This window comes from Nycticebus coucang, chromosome 16, assembly GCF_027406575.1.
Source record: "Nycticebus coucang isolate mNycCou1 chromosome 16, mNycCou1.pri, whole genome shotgun sequence".
Classification (NCBI taxonomy): domain Eukaryota; kingdom Metazoa; phylum Chordata; class Mammalia; order Primates; family Lorisidae; genus Nycticebus; species Nycticebus coucang.
Genome location: NC_069795.1, coordinates 91,285,940 through 91,302,605, shown reverse-complemented (window position 1 = coordinate 91,302,605; position 16,666 = coordinate 91,285,940). Strand labels below are relative to the sequence as shown.

The 16,666-nt window shown below is 38.9% G+C and overlaps 2 protein-coding genes across 5 annotated transcripts in view; both read right to left on the bottom strand.

Annotated features, from left to right (window-relative positions):
* DCUN1D1 (defective in cullin neddylation 1 domain containing 1) overlaps positions 1-16,666 on the bottom strand; it is a 40,625-nt gene that overhangs the window by 4,046 nt on the left and 19,913 nt on the right. For all 4 annotated transcript variants that reach the window (XM_053565101.1, XM_053565103.1, XM_053565100.1 and 1 more), the window contains exons 3-6: positions 14,504-14,672; positions 12,325-12,455; positions 735-817; positions 411-507 (exon numbers count right to left, since the gene is read on the bottom strand). In XM_053565101.1, the coding sequence (XP_053421076.1) occupies positions 411-507; positions 735-817; positions 12,325-12,455; positions 14,504-14,672 (480 nt within the window). The remainder of the gene's footprint in view (positions 1-410; positions 508-734; positions 818-12,324; positions 12,456-14,503; positions 14,673-16,666) is intronic.
* LOC128567677 (translationally-controlled tumor protein-like) lies at positions 1,582-2,298 on the bottom strand. The gene has a single exon (XM_053565104.1). It carries the CDS (start codon positions 2,281-2,283, stop codon positions 1,801-1,803), a length of 483 nt encoding a protein of 160 aa, XP_053421079.1. The 5' UTR covers positions 2,284-2,298; the 3' UTR covers positions 1,582-1,800.

The window sequence follows — 16,666 nt, the reverse complement described above, 5'->3', positions numbered from 1 at the left end:
GAAATACAAGGAAAAGAGAAGTGCATAAGTTTAGGAGCGTGCTGGGCACAGTGGCTCACGCCTACAATCCCAGCACTTTGAGAAGCTGAGGCCACTAGATTGCCTGTGCTCAGGAATTTAAGACCAGCCTGACCCAAGAGCTAGACCTTGTCTCTAAAAAAAATAGCTGGGCATTGTGGCGGGCACCTGCAGCCCCAGGTACTTGGGAGGCTGCGGCAGGAAAATCACTTCAGCCCAAGAGTTTGAGGTTGCTGTGAGCTGTGACGCCACGCACGGCACTCTACTGAGAGCAACAAAGTGAGACTCTGTCTCAAAAAGAAAAAAAAAAAAAAAAAAACTTTAGAAGCATGTGATAAAGAGGTAAGAAGGCATGTTGAAAAAAAAACTAGTAGGGAAAATTTTTTCATTACCTTCTTCATCATAATTAGACATGTCATCTGCAATCATTGTACTGAAGTCTAAAAGAAGATTCCAAGTATCTTTTGGTATTGATCGTTTATGATGTTCCTATTAAAAAAAAAAAACATTCAAATCACTAAAAAGAGTTGTAAAAAAACAGTCCAGACAATAATACAAAACAAGTATTAAAAGTAATTCTGATAATCAAAATTCTTATTCTATGTCCATTCTATGCTCTGAGATGAGTTAGTCATGCTCTAAAATATGTTCACTTATCTTTAGACATTGCAGAATTTTAGAGAAAACATACAAAACTCCAGAAAATGTGAACTTACCAACAAAAATTTATTCCATAAGTCTAAGAATTTAAATCTTCCATTAAGCACTAAGTTCCAGTAGGCAATGGCCATTTCTAGATCTGTAACATTAAAAATAATGTATTTGAATGCTATGAATATTTGGTCCTTGCAAAAAAAGATAAGATCAAAAGACTAAAAAAGAAAAAGAAAAAAATCTGTATCCTGAATACAAATACAATTTCATATAGAGAGAACCCCAAGGTTTGTATCCTGCCCCCTGCCAATATGACCTTCAGGGCAAAAATGATACCCCTTACTTCACATGGGTATTCTGTGGTTTAAGTTAGCTAATGTAGTTAAGCATACTAGTTCACAGGTTTCGAATGTTAGTTAACGTACACCAGGCTTCTTATCTTTTGGCACTTCTGACACAGCGGGCCAGATAATTCTCTGTTGGAAGGGACTGTCCTATGTATTGCAGGAAATTCAGCAGCATCCCTAATATCTACCCACTAGATGCCAAGTGCAGCTTCATCTACCCTCAGTGGTGACGATCAAAATATCTCCAGATATCGCCAAAGGTCACATGGGGGCAGCTGAACCCCTGATGTACACCAACAGGTTTGAATGCAAATGACTGCTACTCACAATCCTACAAATCTTATGCTCTAAAGTTGTTGACTGGTTCTGACCACAAAGGAGAACATTAAGACTATTGATTTAAAAATTAAAGCAGCTAAGATTTTTTTTTTCAGTTTGTCAAAGATAACATAAATTGCTTTTTAATTAGGAATGGAGCAAAGAAGGATAAAGAAGAAATATGTCACGTAACAAAGAACCATACCTGCCAGATGAAGGTGAGGAAGAACTATGATCTATGATCTTTTTTTTTGAGTTTAAATGCATTTTATTTTTAAACAACCTACATGACATGTTTTTTCTTAAAAACAATGCCTCCACTCCAAATAAATCATGGTCAAAATAAATGAAGAGCTCAAGATGACATCAGTCCCGTTTGTCTTAAGTCCTGGTGTTGTGTGGATGACAAGCAGCAGCCAGTTATGATGACAGGTGATAGATCCAAAGTAATCGCCAAAATTTGTTAACATTTTTCCATTTCTAAATCATCCTTAAAGAAAATCATATATGGGGTCACACCATCCTCAGGGTAGTCCAGGAGAGCAACCATGCCATCTGGATTCATGTTTTCACCAATAAAGAACTGGTAGTTTTTGAAATCAGCCAGGATGTGCTTGATTTGTTCTGCAGCCCCTGTCATAAAAGGTTTTACTCTTTCTGGTCTCTGTTCTTCAAGTTTGCCTTTGATTGACTTCATGTAATCTTTGATGTACTTCTTGTAGGCTTCTTTTGTGAAGCTGGTTTCCTGCAAGTGATGGTTCATGACAATATCAACACCAGTGGTAACTGTGCTTTCGGTACCTTCGCCCTCAGGTCCTTCAGCGGAAGCATTTCCACCAGTGAGCGAGTCATCAATGTTACCCTCTGTCCTACAGACCATCTTCCCCTCCACCTCCAAGCAAAGGCCGTCTGCGATCTCTCTGATCTTGTAAATGTCGGAGAGCATCTCATCGTGGCTGATGAGGCCCCGGTAGATAATCGTGATGGCGGCTGAAGGGAGACAGCGGCGGCGCTAGCTTGGCAGGAGGCCGGAGCTCGAGCCAGCGCGAGCGGGCGGAAAAGCATGATCTATGATCTTTCAAGGGCCTGAGGTAGTTAAGAAACTATCTAGTTTTTTTTTTTTTTTTTTTTTTAGTAGAGACAGAGTCTCACCTTATTGCCCTCGGTAGAGTGCCGTGGCCTCACACAGCTCACAGCAACCTCCAACTCCTGGGCTTAAGTGATTCTCTTGCCTCAGCCTCCCGAGTAGCTGGGACTACAGGCGCCCAGCTATTTTGTGGTTGCAGTTCAGCCGGGGCCGGGTTTGAACCCGCCACCCTCGGTATATGGGGCCGGCGCCCTACCGACTGAGCCACAGGCGCCGCCCAGAAACTATCTAGTTTTTATGAGTGAATTTACATCTCCAGGACAAGAAAAATTTTATTCCAAATAATTTAGAAGTCCTTTTAGATGAGATTGCAAAACTAATCTTAATAAGCTGAGGAATCAGGAGCAATTACAAAAGACAAAGATGGGCAAATGCTGACCCACATTTTAAAACCAATAAAAAAGTGTAAACTTGATGTTTATTCACTATCAACAGCAGATGATTTAAAAGAATCCGTTAAAAATCACAACAGCTAGAAATGTTCAAGGCTGGACTTTAACTTCTTCAAAGATTGAAACTATACAGAGTGTCCATAAAGTTCATGTGCAATTTACTATGTTAAACTTTTTAAATTGCACCAGAACTTTATGTTCATCCTGCATATCTCCAAACTAGCAGACTGAAAAAAACAGCATTCATTAACTGCTGAGCAAACGAACATCCTGTGATTTCACAAACATACTTACCTTCAAATCCCTTGTCATCATCTTCCTGCAAACTCAATGGAAAAGGTGTCCCCCCCCTTCCTTGTATTCAAGGGTAAGTCCCTCCCACTTGTTCTGCCTCTTCAAGGAACCTCATCTATTGATTAACTTTCCCCTCTCTTGGCACCTGCAACTTTCCTTGTTCTCTGGCTTTTCCAACTCCACAAATAAACATGTTCAAGTTATCATTTTGAAAATCTTTCTTGGATCTGTTATTCCCTTTATTGGGTACCCTCTTTCTCCTTTCCCTCACTGATAAACTTGAAATCTAATACATGGAGTCTTCCACTTTAATACATAATTTGTTCCTGAAAATGTGTCTGAAAGGCAAATTTAGATTCCCACATTTTAAGAGAATGAAAAAATATATGGCACCAATTCTTAATAGTACTTCCTTTCCAGTCTTTGTAGTTTTTAAAGCTCTATCCCTAACAGCCCAGGCAGATTGTTTAATTCCACTCTTTACCATCTCAACATACAATCTTCTGGTTTAGGTGCAGTAAATGTCTAATTGAGACTAAGGATTTACTGTTCTTAGCATGCCTAATTCACTTCCCTTTAAATGCACTAAATTTATAAGAACTGAACTTTACTAGTGTTAGCATTTTTCCTTTTTCAACTCAATTTTATGAAATAAGGATGACAATGAAATATTCAAGTAACTACAAACCACGAGAAACCTATAAATGCCCATTTGTTAGCTGATACACTAAAGTAATCTGCAAGAGTGTACACACACGGTGTTTCAAAGTTCAGGCTGTAAAAGAAGAGAGCTTCTTGTAGTCTACATTCCTTGTCTCATTTCCTCGACTCTGACGTACCCTAATCCAATTAACTAGCACCCACCTCTGTCACTAACCTACTGAAATTCATCTCTGGTCACCAGAACCTTCTGGTTGGCAAACAAATACTATTATGCCCTTAATCTACTTGGTTCTGTGCCTATTTGACAGAACTGAGCACACTTCTCAGATGGAACTGTCATTTCCTCTGGCTTCAATGACAGCACCCTAGTAACTGTCCTCCATCCTGCTTCTCCTTCTCTTTTACTGGGTCCTCTTTCCTCTATCCATCTATTAAATGCTAGGGTTCTGTTGTTACAGATAACCACTTCTATTTCCCTCAGCAGATTTTCAAACCTGTATCATTTTTTTATTATTATTATTTTCTTTTTTAGAGACAGAGTCTTACTTTGTCACCCTCGGTAGAGTGCCATTGTGTCACAGCTCACAGCAACCTCAAACTCTTGGGCTCAAGCAATTCTCTTGCTTAGCCTCCCAAGTGGCTGGGACTACAGGTGTCCACCACAATGCCCAGCTATTTTTGTTGTGTTGCAGTTTGGCCGGGGCCAGGTTCAAACCCACCACCCTTGGTATATGGGGCCAGCGCCCTACTCACTAAGCCACAGGCGCCACCCCCATTTTTCATGTTATACAGTCAATGGCCTCTCACAACTCCTGAATCTGAAACCTATCTCTATATTCTAGATTCAAATATCAAATTGCCTAGGGACATCTTCAACTGGGTAACCACAAACAGCTGAGACTCAGCAGGGCTCAAACTGAACTCATTACATTACCTATACAGACCTGCTTCTCTCTCTCAAGTAAATACCACTCTTACACTGTTGCTCAATGAAGCATTTTCTCATTGTAAGGAATTGTCCTATGCACTAATGCAGGACATTTAGCATCCCCTAATGGCAGCAGAAACCCTCCATTATTATGACAAACAAAAAACCACACCACAAACTCCTAAATGTCCCCTGCAGGTGCTGAGAACTGCTAGGAAGGGCTCCTCCTCCGGCTCATTGGACACATCCAGTCACAGCCCTTCTGAACCCTTCTCTTCTCCATTCTCACTGGCTCCATCACCAGAGCAGTTCCACACATAATCTCTCTTCTTTTAGTCTAGCCTCCACTCCTTTTAAAGGACCACAGAACTTTAATAGGAACTTTTCATGCATGAATATGGTGTCATTTCTATGTTAAATTTTTTAAATGATTTCCTATTGCCTTTAGATAAAATCTATACTTCTAGTCAAATAAACTCACTTGTAGTTCCTCAAAGGTGTGATATTCTCTGACCTCTGAGCAACAGAACATACTAATCTTTCCATCTGGAATGGCTTCTTTTTATTTTTGGCCTTGAAAAATGTATATGATTATCCTTCAAGGCTCAAAAACTAGAACCTTTTTGAATGTATCACAAACTCCCCCCGACTGACTTAATATGCTGATTCCATGTTCTTAGAGAAAGGAGTCGATAAATGTTTTTCAACAAAAAAGGAAGACACAAAAAGATTTTTAAGTTAAAACTAAGAGTTGAATATACAAGATTAAGTTATATAAGGATAAAATATTAATTCACAGGTATAGGAAAAACTGTCCTTTAGAAGGAAGTATGCAAAGGACAGAACAGCCCCACTAGAAAGAGAGGCAGTTAAACAGCAGTTTAGAACATGAATTTCAGTCTCTCAAACCCCAACTTAAATGCCCTTGGGCAACTGATTCAACTTAAAATGAAGATAATAGGGTGGCACCTGTAGCTCAGTGGGTAGGGCAATGGCCACATACACCAAGGCTGGAGGTTTAAACCTGGCCCAGGCCAGCTAAAAAACAACAATGACAACTGACAACAACAAAAAAATAGCCGGGCATTGTGGTGGGTGCCTGTAGTCCCAGCTACTCAGGAGGTTGAGGCAAGAAATCACTTAAGCCCAAGAGTTTGAGGTTGCTGTGAGCTGTGATGCCACAGCACTCTACCCAGGGCAATAGCTTGAGACTTTGTCTCAAAAAAAAAAAAAAAAAAAAAACCTGAGTTCTTATAAGAATTAAATGAGTTAATGCACAAAAAGTATTTACAACAGTAACTGGCAAATAATACAATGTAGCCATTGCTACATAAACTTTATGGCCAACCTGTATATGAGCCTTTACTGTTATCTATTTTTGAGAATTTTTTAAATTATTATTTCAGATTCTGAAGCCGCATTGGAAAAGACAGCAAATTTAGTGTTAACAAGCAAAAGCAGTTAGAATAAAGGTAAAGAAAATGAAGAAAAGTGACAAGCAAGTCCCATTAACAGTATTGCTTAATACTGGTATAAGCCTGTTTAGTAAAATTTCAAATGCAAACAGGCATACTCCCAATGTCATTTTTTTTCAAACAGAATTAACAAGGGCAATGTGGGATTTCATAAAAGACAATCAGCTAAATACAGGAGGAACGTGAAAATAAGCTGAGTATAGACTCAAACATAGCCCCTAATGGAAACAAAATGTTACCAACTAACGAGGGAGGATGGAAAGGTGATTTAAAAATCCCATTTGTAATGTCTTAATTTATTTAGAAGTACCTACAGTTGGCACAACATAATGTAACAAAAAGAACACAGACTGTGGGGTCATAAGACCTGAGGTCTAGTCCTAGTTCCACTAATTCTAAAGTTATGCAACCTCATTAATCAGTCAGTCTGACTGAGTTTTTTCATCTAATGATAGAAAAGAATATATGTTTTTTATTTAGCTCAAAAGATTGTCACAAGAACTAAATGAGATTGCATAGATAAAAAATGCTCTTTAATTTTCAGCACCCACTGTGTCAAGCTCTAGCCTAGTTCCTCAATATGACCTGAGGTTGTAGGTGTGAAAATAGCATCATCCGAGCCTTACTTAATCTCCAAAATCGATAGTAGTTGAAGCTTGTGTTTAGTTCAGCTCACTTCTTGTCCCTTACGTGAGTTTATCGCAGGACCCAGGAGATGGACATTTCTAAGCAGGTATGAGTGACAGATCAGACTCCACCGTTTCCCTAGGCCAGCTACACCTCAGAGCTGGCAATCTCCGGCATCACTGCTTGGCAAGAGCTACCTCTGCTAGGCAGTGGGTCTGGCGCAAAGGGAGGTCATGGAAGGCGAGTGCTTGCAGGTTTGTGAACTGCCATCAACACAGCCGACTCCAGCAGTCTTGCAAAAACATGGAACTGTTTTCCCCACTGTCACCTTCATGTTGCTTTTACTTGATTTTCCAGCCAGTCTTTTCCCTGAACTTTAGAAATGTTCCTGACCACCCAAACCCTCAGCAGACTAATGCCTGTTTGTGAAGTTTCAATAACCTCCCTGTTTGTGTTAATAAAGTATCTCTGAAAACCAAAAAAAAAAAAAAAAAATGCTCTTTAAAACACTATAAAGTTATTTCTAAATGTTAGAGTAAATGTTTAACAAATAATGTTGAAATCTTTTAAATCAACTGTACAGGATATAAGATTCTAGCTAAATCACAGGGTTCACATGAAAACGACTCTACAGACTTTAGTCTAACAAAAGTTCAGTATGGTCCTGAAAATAATATGGTTGCTAAAAAACACATATAATCTTTGATCAATTAACAGAATGAAAAAAAGTCTCAAAAAATAACAGATCCAGCTTGGTGCCTGTAGCTCAGCAGCTAGGGCGCCAGCCACATACACCGGGGCTGGCAGGTTCAGACCCAGCCCGGGCCTGCCAAACAACAAGGACAAGTACAACCAAAAAGTGGCCGGGCGTTGTGGCAGGTGCCTGGAGTCCCAGCTACTTGGGAGGCTGAAGCAAGAGAATCGCTTAAGCCCAAGAGTTTAAAGTAGCTGTGATGCCATGGTACTCTACCAAGGGTGACATAGGTACTCTACCCATGAAGTTCCATTTTAAACAGGAATTCCTTCTGGAATATTACATGCAAATTTTAAGGGGTATATTTTGAAAGACACCAAGAAATTGGAAATGTGTTTTGGAGGAAAAGTAACAGGAATAACAACCATCTCTTCAAACAAGAGTTAAAATAATTGAAACAGTGGCCTAGAAAAAAGGACAAAAGGTGAGTGATACTGATCTTTAAATGGTTAGACTACCTCTGTGTTACACTAGAGGACAAATAAAACCAATGGTAGAAGTAATAGAGGCAAAGATGTGAGCTCAATAAGGAAGAGCTGCATACTAACAAGACTGTCCTGGGGCAAGAATGTACAACATCCTACAACAACGTGTATCCACTCCCTGCATGTTCAAAAGTATAAGCTAAACGAGCATCAGTGAGGGTGCTACTTTGGATAGGTTAAATTTTACAGAGGACTTATAAAATCCCTTTCAAATTTAAGATTCGGGTAACTATCAGATGGCAAGGTGACTATCAGAAGCAGATCACACAGCAGAGGAAGAACTATATTCTGGTATCACAAGAAATAAGGTTATGGAAAGCAAAAAAAATGGGGGAAATACCAGTTCCCATTATAACTAGCACAGCAATTTTATCAACAAGCCACAGTGCTGTCACTGTCACTCTTTGCCAATTTGTTGTGGGCCTCACCTCTTTTCCTATGATCTTCTAATTGCTCTCTGCCAAACCTTGTAATTTAAGAGCCCTGTGAACCTTTACAAAGACTGTCAAGAAAACATCTTTAATTAAGCTCTTCAACTAAGCAAGTCCTTAAATTTCCTGATATCTAACACCAATGCAAAACGAAAAGAGAAACTATAATTTGTCTTTTTTTTCAAAGCCACAGACTTTAAGTTTTAGGTTTATGAAAAAATTACGCCGAGAGGTAGAGCGCTCCCAAGCAGTGTCCACCATTTTCAGCACTTTGCTTTAGTGCAGCATGCCTTTTATCACTGATAAACCAACGTGGACACATTATTAACGTAGGGTTTCTTCTTTGTACACTGTGCAGCTTTGGGGAGTTTTTAAATAATTTTCTTGAGGTGGTTAAATACATATAACATAAAATTTACTATCTTAACCTTTTTAAAGTGTGCATATCTCACATTATTGCCAACCAAAATTCTCATTATCTTGCAAAACACTCTATACCCATTAAATACGTTTTTCTTAAGCACCATATCAGATAATAAGGTAAACATAATTTTAAAATCTAATGCTTTCACATTTTTCTCAGTATTTCCCTGTAATCTAAAATTCTAATTTGTCATCACATTAATATACCCAACAGCTATACAAAATTTAATTTTGCTCTATTTTTACTACATGCAATAGAAACTAAGAGTCAATATCCAAACTACATATTGATCCAAAACCCCACTTATTTTATGTTCCAGTAAAGGGTAGAGATATAACAAAGAAACAGACCTTTAAATCAACATTTGACATTCACATTTTGTTTGATTTTATCAACATATTGTGCTACATTTCTAAATACCAGAAAATGACCCTTCTAATATATACATATAAATTCTACTTTTAAGAGATTTTTTTCTGGCTCAGCGCCTGTAGCTCAGCAGCTAGGGTGCCAGCCACATACACCGGAGCTGGCAGGTTCAAACCCAGCCCAGGCCTGCCAAACAACGTCAACTTGGGAGGCTGAAGCAAGAGAATCGCATAAGCCCAAGAGTTGGAGGTTGCTGTAAACTGTGACGTCACGGCACTCTACCAAGGGTCACATAGTGAGACTCTAAAAGATTTTTATTTCTGGGAAGAAAAGAGGAAACTAGAAAATATGGCCCAGTTAACTGGTGGCCAAAGACAAACTAACTCTAAGTATTCCAGCTTCTTTTGCCTGCAAAACCAGTTGGAGAGGAGGCTTCATTATTTAGATTTTTGTTTTACAAATACTTTTAAATCTTCAATCAATTCAGTCACATTTAGTCACTCTTTAGGCTAATACTCCACACACATCTTGTACATTTCTCCCTTCCTCTCTAGCTTTCAGTCGTTTCTCCTCATCTAATCCCTATTCATATCTGTTTCTCAATGCTTTTGTCCATTCTCTAATCTAAAATATGAATTAGGATTAGTACAAGAGGTCCCTACCCTGTTTCCCCGAAAATAAGGCAGTATCTTATTTTAAGGTGTGCTCCCAAAGATGCGCTAGGTCTTATTTTCAGGGGACGTCTTATCTTTCCTGTAAGTAGGTCTTATTTTAGGAGGATGTCTTATTTTCGAGGAAACAGGGTATTAGCCTCTCCAACTATGTTTTCAAAAACAAAAAAAATCTCACTTTCCATCATTGGACAAGTTATTTAACCTTCTTGTGCCTATGTTTCCTCAACTGCAAATTAAGGATAAAAATAGTATTCTTTTTGTATATTTGGCACATGGCAGGTGGCAAATTACTGAATGAAAGAATGAGTAACTCATAAAATTGGTAAACACAGGCTGGACACGGTGGCTCACACCTGTAATCCTAGCACTTGGGAGGCCAAGACAGGTGGATTGCCTCAGCTCACAGGTTTGAGACCAGCCTGCGCCAGAGCGAGACCCTGTCTCTAAAAATAGCCAGGCATTGTAGGGGGCACCTGGAGTCTCAGCTACTTGGCAGGCTGAGGCGAGAGAATCACTTGAGTCCAAGAGAGTTTGAGGTTGCTGTGAGCTATGATGTCATGCACTCTACTGGGGCAAGAAAGTGAGACTCTGTCTCAAAAAATTAAAATAAAATTGGTGAACATCAAATAGGGTAGTACTATGGTTTGTCTGTCCCTACCAAAACTCATGTTGAAATTCCATCCCCAGTGTGGTGGTGGTGACTAAGTCATGGGGCAGGTGCCTCGTGAGTGGCGTGGGCCACTCTTGTTCTAGCAGCGTGTTCTCACCAGAGGGAAGGGACTGGTTCCCGTCAGAGTGCACGTGGGGAAGCAGGGCTGCTCCTCCCGTTTTGTCTCTCTCACCACATGTCCCCACTTCCCCTCAGACCTTCTCCACTATGTTGTTACACTGCAGCATGAAAGCCCTCATCAGAAGCCAGGGCCACACCCTGCAACTTCCTAGCCTGAGAACCACAAGTGACATAAAATTACCCAGTCTCAGGTATTCAGTTACAGTAACACAACATGGACTAACAGACAGGCCGTGCATGTGAAGTGCAGCATTTAGCACATTCCCAGGCACACTAAAAAGCTCATGTTAAATGGATTATTCACAATAATCAAATTCTTCAGTAGGTCTTCATTTCCCAGAATTCCAACTTAAGCCCTTCTGTCTCATTTCCAATTGAAGCCTGTGGTTATTTAGCCTTTTTGGTCTCACCTAAATTCAATCTCCAAGTAAGTATTCTCACTAAAATCAAATCAATGTCTTTTCTCTTCCACAAAGGAGCTGAGCCATTCCTGTCTTCTCACTGGAATACCTTTTATCTTCCTTTGTCCAAACACCAAACACTTTAGTTTACATCCCACCTTGCCCAGGAAGCATTTCCCAAACATGTCTGCTTCTACTCATTTCTCCTTTTCTCTAAAACGCCTACTCACATTTATTTTGTATTATCTACTAACACCATCTAATCTTTTAAAGTAAATTGTAAATTACACTGCATTTATTTCTGAGACAGAGTCTCACTTTGTCACCCTCAGTGGAGTACTGTGGCATCACAGCTCACAGCAACCTCAAACTCTTGGGCTCAAGAGATTCTCTTGCCTCAGCCTCCCAGGTAGCTGGGACTATCAGCGCCCGCTACGATGTCTGGCTATTTTTAGAGATGGGGGGGTCTCGATCTTGCTCAGGCTGGTCTCGAACCCATGAGCTCAGGCAATCCTCCCACCTCTGCCTCCCACGGTGCTAGAATTACAGGCGTGAGCCACCGAACCCGGCCAACACTGTATTTTTTATTTTCATATCCCCTAGCTGTCCCAAAAGCACACGTATGAATATCACATCTAGTATATAAATTGATCCAACTAAACTGTTAACAGTAGTTACTTCTGGATAATAAGATTATAAATCATAATTCTTTTGTTTTTCAGCCTTTTCTATAGTTTTCAAATAAATCTTAACCAAAAATAATAAATTTATCTGGCATTCTATGACTAAGAAATCTTATAATGCTATTTCTATAGATCCTAAGATCCTAAAATATCTTGCAGATCATGAATGGATGAATACATGAATAAATACATAAATGCCAGTGGAATTTTAACAAGTGTTTATTTCTCATACTACAGTTGCTATTTTTAAAAAATTAGTGGTTTACATATGGTACCCTGGGTAATCCTATTATTCAACGTGTATGGTATTTTCTGATTAAAAGTTCACTGCTTATTATTTTTCAATAATTGGTATGATGTCTGTGCTCAAAACACATAATTTTCTATTACAAAAGTGATGCTGTCAATGTATTTGAAACACCAAATATAAATGAAAAAAAAAATTCTTACCTAATCCTTTTTGTCCTGGATTCTTTGCAAAATTAAAAGTAAACTGGTAAAAATCCTTAAATCGTCCTGGTTCTTTCAATTCTTGTTCCATCTTGGGTATCTGGGCCTTTAGTTTTTCTATGCTGTCACATCTACATTATAAAATTAAGTTTATAAAGATTAACTTTTTCACTACGAATTAAGAACTTAACTTATGTATTCCTATGAGGGCTTATATTTATTTCCTAGAACTTCTTTTTTAAAAATCAGATAGTTGGAATTCCATCCTTTTATATCATTTAACTATAAACAAGTATTGGGTTAGTGAGGTCTGAAGTGATTAAATGATATTTAAAAATTCTATTTTTAGAAGTAATAGATTATCAACACATTGATTAGAAGCCAGTTTCAATGAACAGATTAAGTATATATGGTAATCAGCATAACATCACCAATTTAAACTATATTAAGACGATGCTGACATGGTAATAAATCACAGGTCTAGTTTCTAAATGAACTGAAAGGATGATCTCTTGCTTAGGTGAGGAAGCATTCCTTGTGAAGTTGCTTCTTGTTATAAAGTACAATAATAAATATCAGCTGAACTTCCTACCACCTCCAACTGATTATCTCAAATCGCTATTAAGCTTTTTCTAAACGTGCAAAACATTCAACTTTTAAAGAGATGAAAAAGCCTTACTTTCCTCATAGCCTTAAGGTAGAAATATTCTATTTCTTAAAGAGTCCACAAATAAATTAATCCACTGTTTTCCTCTTCTAATCATTTTTGTTTTTATTTTCCTTCTATACTCTTTGAAACATCTTCCAAATTGTTCATTTGTATAGTGAAACCTGTCCTAGCATAGAAAATGCCAACGCGTTCAAGATGGGGCTGGCTTTGGGTGTAGAATATTGCCTATGAGCTTTAAACCCGCCCTTCTTTTGCCCTACTTTGTGATATTGGACTACAAACTGTGAGACTTCATTATTCTTGCCAGCTGGCTCAAAGTGAGACTCTACCAAGAGTGGGCAATAAAGACTAGAAGAGAAAGGAGGGACTTCTCTGACCCTAGTTCGTTTTCTGCAGAGGGCAAGGGATTCAGTGTGCAGGGAGATCCCAACGCTGTCCACTAGCAGTGGCAACTCTCACAGTCCTACAGTGTGTGGCCTCTGGCTAGTTTTCCTTTACATCACAGTCTCTCCCCTAAGGTCTGCATCGCAGCCCTGTGGGGATGTCCTAAGTTTCTAAATTTGTTTTTTTCCTTTTTTTTTTTTTTTTCACTTCACTACATCTCAGGGGGTGGTAGCAGCTTCCTGCAACTGATACCTCTGTTACAGCCCAGAGTTTTCTTTTACCCCTTTTACAGAGTAAAACAATTCTTTAAATTTTTCCTGTTCCAATTACTAGTGTGGTTTTTTATGTCTTGACTGAACGCTGACTGATCACAAGGCCCCTCAGCCCAAGACTCAGAGATGCCTGCTTTGAAACCCTGCCTCTAATGCTGCCTAACTCTGTCATTTCTCTGCATCTCAGATTCCTCATCTCTAAAACAGGGATATAAACACTACTCCTCTCACAAAGTTGTTGTGAAGACGCAGGTGAAGAACTTAGCACAGTTAACTAAAATAATGTTCAAAATATGTTAGCTATTATTATTCAACAGTGATTCACTAAAAACAGAAAGGGTAGTCTGTTACCTACCCTTAGACTGAATACTTCTGCAGCCTCATTAGAGACATAGATAAAGCCTCTATTATGACCTTTTAATCTATAATATCCAAAGACATTGAGCTCTCAACTGTCAAAGCCTAACTGAAACAAAGAGTAATTTTTAAGGTTTCTCCTAGTTTTCAAATTAAAATTTTATAAATTCAGTTTACAGCCTCAAATTAGGAAATAACAAATTGGTCACTTCACTTTTCCTTATTAAATATTAATGCATAATAATTTTAATACAAGTGAACCTTCTTCAGAAGTAGATGATAAAATTATTAATACACAGAGAACAGGCTATACTAACCACAGATAACATGACAAACCCAGAAAGCTGTATAACACGAAAATGAGCAAATTAGCCCACTTCTATTTATACAGAGCCTAGGCCAGTATATATTCACATCTAAAGTTCATGATATATTTCAGTAGCACAGTAATTCTTATAGTAATGTACCTAATTTCCTATTGTAATTATATACTCACCCTAATTCTGTCATGCCGTCCATGAACTCCTGCTTGGAGAACTCACACTGTGTTGCTGCTCTGAACTTCCATGCAATGATCAACACACTAATGCTGGCGGGATCAAGTGCCAGGTCATCACAGAATTGCTGTATACCATCTATTCCAATTTTATTTTCATCTTGAGGATCTTTAAAATTAATAATGTGATACTAAATTAGTGCCATACTTTATTATGCTAAATTCCTAAAACTGAAAAAGGCAATGCTTTATGTTCCTTTTTTTTTAAAAAAAAAAAAAAGATCGCTTTTTTTAAAGTGGCTCACACCTGTAATTCTAGTACTCTCAGAAGCCAAGGTGGCAGATTGCCTGAGCTCAGGAGTTCAAGACCAGCCTGAGCAAGAGTGAGACCCTGTCTCTAAAAATAGCCAGGCCTTGGGCAGCACCTGTGGCTCAACGGGTAGGGCACCGGCCCCATATGCCGAGGGTGGCGGGTTCAAACCCAGCCCTGGCCAAACTGCAACAAAAAAATAGCCAGGCATTGTGGCGGGCGCCTGTAGTCCCAGCTACTTCGGAGGCTGAGTCAAGAGAATTGCCTAAGCCCAAGGATTTGGAGGTTGCTGTGAGCTGTGTGACGCCACAGCACTCTACCGAGTATGATAAGGTGAGACTCTGTCTCTACAAAAAAAAAAAAAAAAATAGCCAGGCCTTGTGGCAGGCGCCTATAATCACAGCTATTCAGGAGGCTAAGGCAAGACAAGCACTTGAGCCCAAGAGTTTGAGGTTGCTGTGAGCTATGATGCTACGGCACTCTACTCAGGGTAACAAAGTGAGACTCTGTCCCAACAAAAAAGATCACAATTGAAATCAATGTGTCAGCTCAAAAAAAAAAAAAAAAAAAAAAAAATTAAAGAACAATTACAGTATGCCAAAGACATGAAGCAATATTTCTCTAACAGGTATTTTCCCCATATAATATTTAAGCCACTTTTCCTCTAAACAGCATCCTTAAAATATAGAGAGATAAACGCAGATGGACACTTAATTTTTAAGTCTCATTTATTCATGTGAAAATGTTTCATACAGATTCAGAAAATATATAGAGACAGAAATTCTAATTGAACATATAAAGTTGTTGTGAAGAGGTAAGTACTTAGCACAATTAACTGAAGTAAAATAACGTTCAACAAATGTTAGCTATTATTATTCAACAGTGGCTCACTACAAACAGAAAGGATGGGGCGGTGCCTGTGGCTCAGTGAATAGGGCCCCAGCCCCATATGCCAAGGGTGGCGAGTTCAAACCCAGCCCTGGCCAAACTGCAACAAAAAAATAGCCAGGCATTGTGGCGGGTGCCTGTAGTCCCAGCTACTCATGAGGCTGAGGCAAGAGAATTGCCTAAGCCCAGGAGTTGGAGGAGGTTGTGAGCTGTGTGACACCACCGCATTCTACCGAGGGTGACAAAGTGAGACTCTGTCTCTACCAAAAAAAAAAAGAAACAGAAAGGATGATCTGTTACCTACCAAAAGACTGAATACTTCTGCAGCCTCATTAAATAGAGACATAGGTAAAACTGCTATCCATGACTTTTCAATCTATTAATGCATACAGGCATCCTATTTCTTTATTTTTAAGGATTTATATTTGTTTATGTGAGACAGAGACTCATTCTATCCCTCTAGGTAGAGTGCTGTGGCATCATCATAGCTCACAGAAACCTCAGTCTCTTGGGCTCAAGGGATCCTCTTCCCTCCTTGCCTCCTAAGTAGCTCGGACTATAGGCTCCTGCCACAGTGGTCCGCCTGTTTTCATCAATGTTTTTATAGAAATAGGGTTTCACTCATGGTCAGGCTGGTCTAGAATTCCTGAGCTCAAGCAATCCATCTGCCTTGGCCTCCCAGAGTTTTAGGATTACAGGCATGAGCCACCATGCCCAGCCAAGCAGGCATTCTAAAATAAATTAAAAGTAATGTACGTAGAAATTCTTTTTTTCTTAAAGTTCATTTTACCCTAGCTATCACTACTTAAGAATATCATAAAAACCATGAACTATGTAATTCAACCCTAATACTAATAATATAAACATCTGTTGTTAAAATTAAACAAAAAAATCAATATTATCAGGTAAACTTTTTAAGTGATGACAAATATAAGGAGAAAAAGGCCCTCATATACTGCTTACAG

Bases quoted from the DNA above. Each gene is read 5' to 3' on its own strand.
- LOC128567677 (XM_053565104.1), bottom strand. From the start codon at position 2,283: ATGCTCTCCGACATTTACAAGATCAGAGAGATCGCAGACGGCCTTTGC.